A 12,905-nucleotide genomic window follows, 5' to 3' on the forward strand; every position below is an offset into this window, starting at 1 on the left:
CTCACATAAAAATCTGCAGATCAGAGTAGCGTGGTATTGCTGGACATAAACTCTGCCCTACTAGTTTCATCATACATGATGTCATCAGGGTCAAACATTGTATCGGACCTGTGGTCACTATTGTGGTCACTGTGGTCACTATTTTTTCAATAAAACCACCCTGGTTTTACGCTATGTCGTGCCTTTTTGCCTTTTTTACATAAACCTTAGTGAGAAAGAGTGAGTGACCAGCACCAGCGGCTGTGACACCACCCTTCTCTACCTCCAGTGGATGGATCCTTCATGATGTGTGATTCCATGCGTGATTAGACTCCTACAATGTGGAGTCTGCCTATCTGGTAAAGGCACATCTTGTATTTAGATGGTGGAAGGTGCACCTGGGTGTACGATCGCTCACTATCATTTGGACATGTGTTGCAACAATATATCACTTAATTTCTGCATGGACTTATATGGAAATCCTCTGGACTGACTACTGTCACTTTATATCATTTCACATGGTATATTATTATTTTTGTATTTAGCGCAGCAATTGTTGTTTAAATGTTCGAACCAAACTCATGCTTGGGCCGACCCATTCGCCCATCGCTAATTTTTAATAAAGGACTTTGTCAAAAACCTTCGTACTGTTTTTATTTATTTTTGACACTTTTTTGGTGATTGGGTAGGGGCACAATGTACCAGGATCTGGGGGCCCCCTTGTTAAAGGGAGCTTCCAGATTCTGATAAGCCCTCTGCCCACAGACCCCCAAAACCACCGCCCAGGGTTCTCGGGAAGAGGCCCTTGTCCCCATCAACCTGGGGAGAAGGTGCTTTGGGGTGGGGGCACAGCGACCCCCTTGCCCCAAAGAACCCACCCCCCCATGTTGAGGGCATGTGGCCTTGTATGGTCTAGAGGGGGGGGCGCTCGCTTGCCCCCCCTTTCCTGACCTGTGGGGCTGCATGCTCGGACATGGGTCTGGTATGGATTTTTTCGGGGATCCACGCCATTTTTCTTTTTACTTTGGAGTGGGGATTCCCCATAAATCCATACCAGATCTGAAGGGTCTGGTATGATCCTGGGGGCACATCCCATGCTATTTTTTATTTTTATTATTTTTGCATGGGTTTCCCCCTTCAAGATTAACACCAGACTCAAATGTAATGTAAGTTTTTGATTTGCCTGGACACGCTAGACTTGGACTCTAGTAAAATAAGAACTCTAATAAAATAAGAAAAATAAACCCTATAAATATATTGGTCATAAATATAAAGGTTATCCTGGGCACTTGCAACAAGCTAGTGTAGATCAGCCTCTCCAAGAGGAATGTTTGTGCTGCTCACAGAATGAGTTGTTTGGTCTTACAAGCTAATCCTTCTTAAGGGACTGTAATATAAGTTATCTAAGTTCATCTTGGAACTCTCCCCTGTGCACAGATAAGCACACACATAATAAACTATGAGTCTAAAGAGAAACTAACTTATCCAAATGTTTAGGAAGAGGAAACAAATAACAAGGGGAAAAAATATATAAAATATATAAAAACTCCTGAATGTGTTCATTACTTACATACAGCAGACCAGACTATTATAATATCAGCAGTCCCTTATATAGCGACAGATAACAATCAGCATAAATTTAAAGGGGCTGTAAACATGTTGTGTTTTTTTTCACTTTAATGTAACCTATGCATTAAGGTGAAAAACTTCTGACACTGACCAGCCCCCTAGCCCCCGTTTTACTCACCCGAGCCCGTTCATTCCCTCAGCGGAGACACGCTCTTCCGTTCTACTTGTTATCTGTCACTTTGAAATGTTCTACATAAAGAACTAATGAAATTGCAATGATCTAATGTGCTGATGTTTGTATTTATGTATAAATTCGTTTTGTGGGGATAGCCCTATATTTGGTCTCTGCGCCCACTTTATTGCTCTTTATTCAAGTGATCAGTGAAGTACCATGACACTGCACCAGTGGAATCCCTAGGGAGGGGTGGTCTTCCCCCGGCAAAGCCAGTTGTTGCAGGGTGCTCTGGGAGACAGGATGCAAGAGCACCACTTAAAGAGGAGGGCCGGTTATACAAAAAAAAAAAAAAAAAGTCGGCAAACACTGCAGCTGCTGACTTAATCAACACACTCACCTGTCCAGGGTGCCCGCGATGTCGGCCGCCCGAGGCCGACCCGTCCCTCGGCTCTCGGGTCCCGGTGCTGCCATTCCTTGTAAGGGAAACAGGCAGTGGAGTCTTACGGCTTCACTGCCCGTTTCCTACTGCGCATGCGCGAGTCCCGCAGCTACTGCGCATGCGCGAGTCCCGCAGCGCTTTCTGAATGGGACGCGCTGTGTTCTGGAACACACAGTTCCCAGAACACAGCGCGACTCATTACCCAGAAGACGCCGCGACGAAGACAGAAGACAGAAGATCTCCGCGGAGGAGGAAGAGGAAGATTAGGAGAAAGTGCCTAGCAACAGGCATTTCTGGTAAGTAAAAAAAAAATATTTTTTTCATTTTTTTTTTTTTATATTTTTTTTTTATTTTTAATATTTTTTTTGTTTTCAGGGTGGCCCTCCACTTTAAGCAACGCCTGACTTGGACACTATGTGAGGGTACCTGCAAAGTCAAATGGCTGTAATGTATGTTTCCTGTGCAGATCTCAGAGTGAAGGGATGCCATCCCTGGTTCCTCCTGTGCTCTGATGTGTCACATGAAACAGCTGAGGGAAAGGTCTGGGATGGGCTTTCCTTCACTCTGGACCAGTATCCACTCTGCTGAGATTAGTTGTTTTTCCTTTCTTGGGGGAGATCTTTACTGGAAAGTGTAGAATTTTGCTCAGAAAACCGGGGTACATTTTTTCTTGGGGGGGAGGGGGGGGGGGCTTATGAATAAGAGGGTGCCTGGTGAAGTTGCCCTAGTGTTGTCACAATAGCCCTTTCACTGGCCACATATTGGTATTACTGCCCATCTGTTGCCCACATGTTTTAATAATTGATTGTTGTCTGTTTTTAAAATATGAATGGCCATTTGTAGCCTATGTATTATAATGATGAACTTTTTTGGCTTTCATATTGTCACATCTAGTTACCACTGTTCACAGGACTATATTACAATACAAAGTAGATTAATTCTCTGCAGGGCTGTCACTGTTAAACCCCCTGCTATTAACTGCAACCTGTTATATTGCTTTTGGCGTTGCCAAAGTAGAGGTGAAAGCATATAGTGTTCAAGAGCATAGGGTGCAAACTTCTTCTGATACCAATCCAGATAGCTAGTAAATGTAAAGAGGAAAGGATCGCTGCTACTCCCGACCAACCCAGGTGAATAAACGATAAGGAGTAGCCTCAGGCTACATGTCTCCACCAAATCACACACCCTGATGTATTTCGCCCCACCAACCGGGACTTAGACTATTGTTTATTCACCTGAGCTGCTTGGGAGTAGCAGCGTTCTGTTCTTCTTTACACCTGCTGTAAAACCCCAGGAATGCACTCTGTGTTCCACTATAAGCCCACGTACACACGGTCGGAGATTTTGCCAACCAAATCCGTCAGATTTTGCCTGTCGGATTTAGTCCGACGGATTGTGTCGGAAACTGTTGCATACACACGGTTGGGCCAAGTTGGTGAAAAATCCGATCTTTCAGAATGTGATGACGTAATTTCGTTACGATGGGACTACATTCAGGCTAGTAGCCAATAGCTTTGATGTAGGAATTTGATCTGAGCATGCGTGGCACTTGGTCCGATGAAAATGCTCTACACATGATCGGATTAGGTCCGTCCGGCCCAGTTGGTCGGGAAATATTTCCAACATGTTGGAAAATTGGGTCGGACGGAGATTCGGACGGAATTAGTCCGATGCATACCACACACAGTCAGATTATCTGACGACACGGTCCGATAAGACTCATTCCGACAGATTCTCCGACCGTGTGTACAAGGGCTAAGAGCTTGTTTAAACTTGCTTCAAAATATGGCTTAAGACACACTTTTTTAAAGCTCTCTGAATGCCAATCAAAGCACCTCTCACTAAATAAAATGGTTAGCTTACAGTCATATTTACACTTTGCATTTGCTTTTTTTGCTTTGCTTCAAAAATTATACGCCTTTGTGCTTTAGTGGTGCTTCAAAGCGTCTTCAAAACCTCCATAGAAGTCTATAAGAAAGCTCTCTTGAAGCACCTGCAGGCTTTAATTTAGCTTCGCTTTGTTTTGGAGGTATTGCAGGTATGAGATATCAACACACACAGGGCATTTGCCAAGTTTCATTAACCTTTTCATTGCCAGGCCCTGTGCTCCAGTTTTAAACTCAGCTGGTCAGACCATTTTTGGAATTGCTTTTTTATTTTTCACTTACAGCTTTCAGAGTTTGTAAAAGACCCCCAAAACCATAAAGCACATGGCCAGTTGAATAAAAAGAAGTGCTACTGATTTTTAAGGACCCATGATTTTTGTGCAAATGTTCATGAAATCAATATTTTCACAAAAAATTCAAAACAAAACTCATTATTAGCAGATAAAAACACAGCAAATTTGACAAAATTGCTGCTCAATTCCTACTTAATATACAAGTTTAACCTGTATTGCGTTAATAAAGAACAAATATTTGTAAATTTTAAATTGCGCCTTTATGAGAAATGGTGAAACTCAAACATACGCAAAACTGTAAATAACCAAATTTTCTTTTCATTTTTCACTCACAGCTTTCGAAGATTGCAAAAGACCCCTAAAACCAGACATCTTCTGAAAGCACATGACCAGTAGAAAAAGTCGCTCCGACTTAGAAAAAGGTTCCTGTACGACTTTTGGGGCGACTTGCATTGACTTCTATACAGAAGTCATTATGCAAGCCGCCGTTAAAGTCGGATCCCGGTCGCCTGAGGCAGTCGTGCTACAAGTTGTGCTGCCTCAGTGTGAACCGGGTCTAAGAATAAGGTGCTACTGATTTTTAGGGCCCCATTATATTTGCACAAATTTTTATCAAAACAATGTTTTTGCTAAAAACACACTAAAATCATTACTTGTAGATACAAATAGAGCACATTTTACAAAATTCCAGCTCAATTCCTACTAAATATAAAAGTTTAACCTGTATTGAGTTATTAAATAACAAATATTTGTAAAATTTCCAAAATGGTGAACATTGAATACTGTAAATAAGCATATTTTTCTAAAAATAGGGAGGTTTTAATTTTTCACTTACAGCTTTCAGAGTTTGTAAAAGACCCCCCAAACCATATATTTTCTGAAAGCACATGACCAGTAGAATAAAAAGTAGGTGCTACTGTAGGGGCACAATAGTTGCTCAGTGCAAAGGTTTATCAAAAAATATTAGAAAAACAAAAAAATCCTGCTAAATTCTTATTAAGGGGTCGATTCACTAAGAGTTAAATAATGGTAAATAAAATGCGGTAAAATTCAATTTACTAAGAACTTTGCGGTAAATACCAAATGCAATATTTGTTCGATTTAGCGGTAATGACTGCATTTTTTATGCAGTCATTTTCCTGCATTGAGCTGGTTGCTAAGGAGAGGGCTGGGAAGCCAGCAGCCACGTCCTAAACAACAGATGACTCATCAGCTGCTGACAGCTGAATGTAAAAAAAAAATGCAGACAATTAAAAATGCTGAAAAAAACCCCAGCATGGGGTCCCCCCCAGTCCATACCTTCGGTCAAAAAAAACAGCGTGGGGTCCTTATCTGAACATGCAGCCCGGCAGGTCAGGAAACCATATCATGCCCTCAACATGGGGGAGCTGATCCCCACAACCCTGGCTGGTGTATGTGCGGGTCTGCAGGCAGGGACCTCATTGGAATCTGGATGCCCCTTTTAACAAGGTGGACCCCAGATCTGGTCCCCCATGTGAATAAGTACCCCTACCCATTCACTAAAAAAGTGTCAAAAGGTAATAAAAACACAGAGACAGTTTTTGACAATTCCTTTATTAAAAAATAAAAAAACAAAGTTCCACAATGTAAATCCATCGCCAATCACACTGCCTGCATAAACAGTGTTTGCTTCTGTTCATTCATTAATTAAATATAGTAATCAGTACCGATTGCTCTGTTCATTCAAAAACAAAAGGGGCTGGTAAACATAGGGAGAGCTGGTCAGCAGAGCTGCATGTATCGGGCACTGGGGATGGGTGAGAAAGACGGGGGGGGGGGGGAATCGAAGGGAGGAAGGTCACAGTGGGGGGCTGTTTATCCAAGAAAGAAAGGGGGCTTGTAAACACATGGTTAACAGCACCCTTCTCCCACGCTTTGCCTCCTAGCATTAACCAATCTTCAGGGGAGCAGATGCCGCGGGCGGGAGGGGGTGGAGGAAGAGCCAGTCAGCAGCGCTGCATGTATGGGGCACCAGGGATTGTGGGGGGAGGGGGGGCACTGAAGGAAGGGGGGTCACAGTGGATGGGGGGATTACTTGAGGTTTTTTTAAATTTTTAGCACTGTGGCTGGATACAATTGTCGTGGGAGAGACAGTGGGGGAAGCTGACAATTGCGCCCAGGCACGGAGATCTGTGCTGGCGGGGGGGGGGGGGGGGGGGAGTGGCTGGTGCTGAGGTGAAAAATGTGCTGGAGGTGGATGGCAGAAGCTTATAACAGCGGAGTAATTTAGGTCTGTACGGCCTGCAACTAGTACAGCAGTGAAAGGGTTAAAGCTTCAAAAACGCACCAACGAAGCATCATCGAAAGCCCCACCGAAGCATCACTGAAGCATCGCAGAAGCATCAAAAATACATAAAAAAGCATGTTGAAGCGGTAGGAGCTTTAATATGTGTTGCAGTCGAAACAAGTGTAAATGAGCCCTTAAGTCTCCAGTTTTATTTTTTAGGTTATCGTTTTACTATTTTGAGTATATTTAAGCAATGTAGAAATAAAGAACGTGTTCTCTCTCTGTTTCTTCTCTTATGCTTTAGTATTTGTTTGTTTTATTATTAATACTAAAATTTATTTGGACATATAGAGAAGGGGTGGATGGGATTAAAAAATAATTGCCCTGGGGGTCAAGTATGTTGGGTAACCACTATGCTGCATCTGCATTACTGATTTTAAGTAGCAACGTAAGCTGGGTTTTCTATATAGTAGTGCATTTTGTCAGTCTTTAGTATATGTCATCCACAGAACATCCTTTAATCGGGGAGGTTTTTTACTTTGTACATACTGGAATCACTTACCTGTCTACACTGATCGCACAGAGATTGAAGATGGAAGCTGTACAGAGCATGACATCCATGGTCATGAGGACATCACAAAGAACAAAGCCCAGAGTCCACGCCCCTCCTAGAAACTGAAAAGTCAATAAAAGCTGTTCAGAGTCACAAATGTATACAGTATACATATATATAATCATAAAAAAAAAAATTACACTTATCTCACAAAAGTGAGAACACCCCTCACATTTTTGTAAATATTAAATTATATCTTTTCATGTGACAACACTGAAGAAATTAAACTTTACTACAATGAAAAGTAGTGAGTGTACAGCTTGTATAACAGTGTAAATTTGCTGTCCCTTCAAAATAACTCAACACACAGCTATATGTCTAAACTGCTGGCAACAAAAGTGAGTACACCCCTAAGTGAAGCTGAAAACATCCCAGTTCTTGCATGGCCAGCATACTCACCAGTAGAGTTGAGCTTCGAGTTCGAGTCAAACTCATGTTCGACTCGAACATTGCCTGTTTGCCTGTTCAGCGAACAGTGAACAATTTGGGCTGTTTGCGGCAAATTCGAAAAGCCAGAACACCCTATACAAGTCTATGGGAGAAATCTGAAGTGCTAATTTTAAAGGCTAATATGCAAATTACTGTCCTAAAAAGTGTTTGGGGACCCGGGTCCTGCCCCAGGGGACATGGATCAATGCAAAAAAAAGTTTTAAAAACAGACGTTTTTTCAGGAGCAGTGATTTTAATAATGATTAAAGTGAAACAATAAAAGTGTAATATTCCTTTAAATTTCGTACCTGGGGGGTGTCTATAGTATGCCTGTGAAGGGGCGCATGTTTCCCGTGCTTGGAACTGTCCCTGCACAAAGTGTAATTTCGCAAGGAAAAAAAGTCTTTTAAAATCACTTTCCATTGTTGGCTCCCGTAATACAGAGAACACTCAATGAGTGTTCTCTGTATTAGCCGACAATTCATTCATTAATAAAAAAAAAAAAAGCGTGGGGGTTCCCCTAATTCAATTACCAGGCCCTTCAGGTCTGGTATGGATATTAAGGGGAACCCCGCATCAAATTAAAAAAAAAATTGACGTAGGGATCCCCCTAAAAATCCATACCAGACCCTTTATCTGAGCAGCTGCAGGAAAAGAGGGGGGGACGAGAGAGCGCCCCCCCTCCTGAACCTTACCAGGCCACATGCCCTCAACATTGGGAGGATGCTTTGGGGGTCTGTGACCCCTCAAAGCACCATGTCCCCATGTTGATGTGGAGAAGGGCCTCATCCCCACAACCCTGGCCGGTGGTTGTGGGGGTGTGCGGGCGGGGGGTTTATCAGAATCTGGAAGCCCCCTTTAACAAGGGGACCCCCAGATCCCGACCCCCCCCCTGTTTGAAATATTAAGGGGGTACAAAAGTACCCCTACCATTTCACAAAGAAAGTGTAAAAATGGTTAAATAAGACAAACACACTTTTAAAAAATTCCTTTATTAAAAAAAAAAAAAAAAAAAAGATTCCAGCGGTGGTAATCCACTCTTGCTATCCAGCGACGGATGATCATCTCTCCGGGGTCCAGCGATGGCTGATCTGATCCAGCGACGGGGGATCTCTCAGTCCAGCGCTGTCCATACATGCATCCGTCTTCTGTCTCCACTGCGGAGACACTGCGGGGATCCCAGTGCTGACATTTCTTATATTAGGAGGGTGGGGCCACCCGTCACCTGACCCTGCCCCCTCTGACGCTGATGAGGGAAGCCATGGGCTTCCCCTTGACGTATGGGTGACCCTGCCCCCCTCTGATGTAACGCAGGTGCAATCAGAGCAATACAAGATGGGTTTCAATAAACACAAATATCATATCACTGTTCATAAAATAAGCTGCAATTTTTGCCCCCAATCCCTTATTGTTTAATTTTAGACCTTGATATTTTATTCCTTACTACAAATCTGAAACAAGAAGGCTGTTTAAAGAATAAGTCATAGATAAGTATTCAGAGCTGTAAAGACTGACATCCTAGTAAAACTGATGTACAAAATTTTTAAGGCTCATTCACAATGTTGATGAAGTGATCAACCATTAAATCAGCAATCCAGATAAACTGTACAGTGTTTGCTGTTTTACCTGGCAAAATTCTATTCGGCCAGATATAAAATGTGCACAATGTTGAAATATTGTATGGCTAGGATGCTGATACCATTGTTCATTATTGCACCTCTGCAGCTTTCTATGTCACCTGCTTGCTCACCGGATTACAAGAGAACATCAGGCCCACCCTTTGTTCTCCCCTCCTATAAGCTGCTTAAACACTTCCTCACCAAGCTACCAGCACAGCCTTGTGCAGTGTAATAGAGCCTGACTGACTTGCAGGGCATAACCTCTTCCAGCATATTATAACATGGTTCTACCATCATACTTTCTTATGCCACAAAGGTAGATGAGAAATTTACAAAATTAATAGTCAGGATAGCACTGCAGGGAATACTGTAGTACTTAAAGTGGTTGTAAAGACAGAAAGTTTTTTTTTATCCTACTGCATTGTAGCCCCAGCCCCCCCCTAATACTTACCTGGGCCCCATTTAGGTCCAGCCATGTCCACGAGTCCCTTGTCCATCTGGGACTCTCCCTCCTGATTGATTGACAGCAGCAGGAGCCAATGGAGCAGCTTTTGTGTCTCAGCCAAAGTCAGTTAGCAAATCAGGAGAGAGAGGGGGCCTACCCACAGCTCTGTGTCTGAATGGACACACAGAGCTGCAGCTCAGCTCAGGTGCCCCCATAGCAGCTGCTTGCTATGGGGGCACTCGACAGGAGAGAAGGGCCTGAAGCACCAAAGAGAGACCTGAGAAAAGGAGGATCAGGACTGTTTTGTGCAAAACCACTGCTCATAGCAGGTAGGTATAAAAACAAGACTTTACAATCACTTGAATTATTTATGTGACCAAAAACCTGATACAGCTATTTCACAATCAACTATGTTCATTTTCAAAACACATCATTACTCATTTGTGAGGTCAGACACTGTTGTGGATGAGATGGCCTGGCTCTCTGTCTCCGCTCTAATATATCTTAAAGGTGTTCTATTGGGTAGAGGTTAGGACTCTGTGCAGGCCAGTCAAGTTCCTCCGCCTCAAACTCGCTTATCCATGTCTTTATGGACCTTGCTTTGTGCACTGGTGCGCAGTCACGTTGGAATAGCAAGGGGCCATCTTCAAACTGTTCCCATAAAGTTGAGAGCATGAAATTGTCCAAAATGTCTTGGTATGCTGACGCCTTAAGAGTTCCCTTCACTGGAACTAAGGGACCAAGCCCAACCGCTGAAAAACAACCCCACACCATAATCCCCCTCCACCAAATGATTTGGACCAGTGCACAAAGCAAAGGCCTTAAAGACATGGATTAGCGAGTTTGGGGTTGAAGAACTTGACTGGCCTGCACAGAGTCCTCACCTCAATCCAATAGAACACCTTTGGGGTGAAATAGCGCATAGACTACGAGCCAGGCCTTCTCGTCCAGCATCAGTGCTGGATCACACAAATGAGCTTCTAAAAGAATGGTAAAACATTCCCATAGACACACTACTAAACCTTGTGGACAGGTTTCCCAGAAGAGTTGGAGCTGTTATATCTGCAAAGGGTGAGCTAACTCAATATTGAACACTACAGACTAAGACTGGGATGCCATTAAAATGAATGTGCTTGTAAAGGCAGACGTCCCAATACTTTTGGTAATATAGTGTAACAAAAAGAAAAATGATATGACAATTCCATATGATAAAGTAGGACCAGGCATTAAAGAACACTAGCAATGCAGAACATGTATACATAGAAGGGCGGTCAATGGAGCCCGTGCAAATATTACTAATGATAACCAGGAGCTGTGAACAATCAGCAATAAAAGTTGAATTCCAACCCAGTTCATGCATTTTACATATAGGTAAATAGGTCACAAAGTAGTTAAACCACAGAAAAACACTAACAAAAATGAGTCATGGGCAGAGAAAGGAAAACTGGAGTAAGTTACACCAGAAAAAAATATGGGGGGGATTGTGAGATGAGAGTGGAGGTTAAATTAAAGAAACGTTCTTTCTCTTGGACAATGCCATGTGCCAGGTTAAGGTGTACGGACACTTGCTTCAAAAGCAAGTCACATATTGGGAAGCAAGAGAGGTCTGATCTCTATAAATCATGAGGTCATTCTGGTGAAAAAAATAAAAAAATAAAATCAAGTTACCCTTGGGTAGCAGTACAGTCTAGAGGGGGTATTGTTAGATGAACTAGTAGATTTGTATGTACTTTACATTAGTTACTGGAAAAAAAAAATGCCTAACTCCAACTAACACTTTCTTAAGCAGTCACAAAAGCAGATTTTTTTCCACTTTTAGGTTTTACATAAATTAATAAAAGCTGACCACTGTATGCACCCCTGTCAGTGTTTAAGGTTTGTCTTAATCCTCAAGTGGAGGATCAACAGGAGGAGTACACACGACCGGACTTTTTGACAGTAAAGGTCCGACGGAACGAATCCGTCGGACATTCTGAACGTGTTTGGGCTCCATAGGACCTTTAAATTTTCCCGCAGGAACTCCGCCGGACTCAGTTCCTAGCGGGAAACCCTTCGTCTGTATGCTGGTCCAAAGAACCAAATACGAAGTGCGGGCAGCTACAGCACCTGCCCGTGAGAATGTACGGGGTACTGTACATCTCCCGCTGGCTGCAATAGGAAAAACACATTTTCTTATCACAGCGAGCATGAGAGGGAATGCCCCTCCAAGGCCCTTTGATCTGCTATGGATTTTAAGGGGAAGCCCCTACGCCAAAAAAACAGCGTGGGGGTCCCCCCAAAATCCATATCAGACCCTTATCCAAGCACGCAGCCCGGCCGGTCAGGAAAGGGGATGGGGACGAGCGAGCGCCCCCCCCCCCCCCCCCCCCCCGAGCCGTACCAGGCCGTATGCCCTCAACATAGGGGGGTGGGTGTTTTGGGGGAAGGGGGCGCCCCGTGGCCCTCCACCCCAAAGCACCTTGTCCCCATGTTGAGGAGGACAAGGGCCTCTTCCAGACAACCCTGGCAATTGGTTGTCAGGGTCTGCGGGCGAGGGGCTTATCGGAATCCGGGAGCCCCCTTTAATAAGGGGGCCCCCAGATCCTGGCCCCCCACCCTATGTGAATAAGTATGGGGTACACCGTACCCCTACCCATTCACCTGGGGGAAAAAGTGTCAATAAAAAAAAAACAACTACACAGGTTTTTTAAATAGTTTATTAGGCAGCTCCGGGGGTCTTCTTCCGACTTCTCCGCACTTTCCGGTTCTTATCCCACTCTCCGGCCTCTTCTCCCACTCTCCGGTGCTTCTGCCGGGCTCCTCCGCTGTCTTCCAGCTCTTTTGCTAGCATTGACCCAACCTTCTCCTTCGTTGTCGCCGTCGCCTTCTTCTTCTTCTTCTCCCTTCTTCTGTTTTTCCGATGTTGACATGACGCTCTCTCCCGCTGTAATGCTGTGGACACGCTGCGTATCGACTTATATAGGCATAAGGGGCAGGGTCACTGGGGGATGTCACACGGTGAGGATGCATAGGATGTCATATGGTGAGGACACATAGGATGCATTAAGGTGAAAAAACATGAGGGTTTACAACTCCTTTAAGGTGGTCAGATGAGACTAAAATGTAATTTTTTGAGCTCAACACCAAATGAGATGTCTGGTGGAAATCCAATATAGCTCACCATCCTAATAACACCATTGCTACAGTAAAGCATGGAGATGGTAATATATT

General features: G+C 43.7%; 1 protein-coding gene across 1 annotated transcript in view; it reads right to left on the reverse strand.

The window, feature by feature from the left end:
* The window catches only part of DRD4 (dopamine receptor D4), a 166,988-nt gene that overhangs the window by 127,124 nt on the left and 26,959 nt on the right, over positions 1–12,905 (reverse strand). The window contains exon 2 of the mRNA XM_077458835.1: positions 7,152–7,264. Within this exon, the coding sequence (XP_077314961.1) occupies positions 7,152–7,264 (113 nt within the window). The remainder of the gene's footprint in view (positions 1–7,151; positions 7,265–12,905) is intronic.

This window comes from Lithobates pipiens, unplaced genomic scaffold (genome assembly GCF_037356315.1).
Source record: "Lithobates pipiens isolate NorthernLeopardFrog02 unplaced genomic scaffold, aLitPip1_a1.2 Scaffold_10, whole genome shotgun sequence".
In the NCBI taxonomy this organism is placed as follows: Eukaryota; Metazoa; Chordata; class Amphibia; order Anura; family Ranidae; genus Lithobates; species Lithobates pipiens.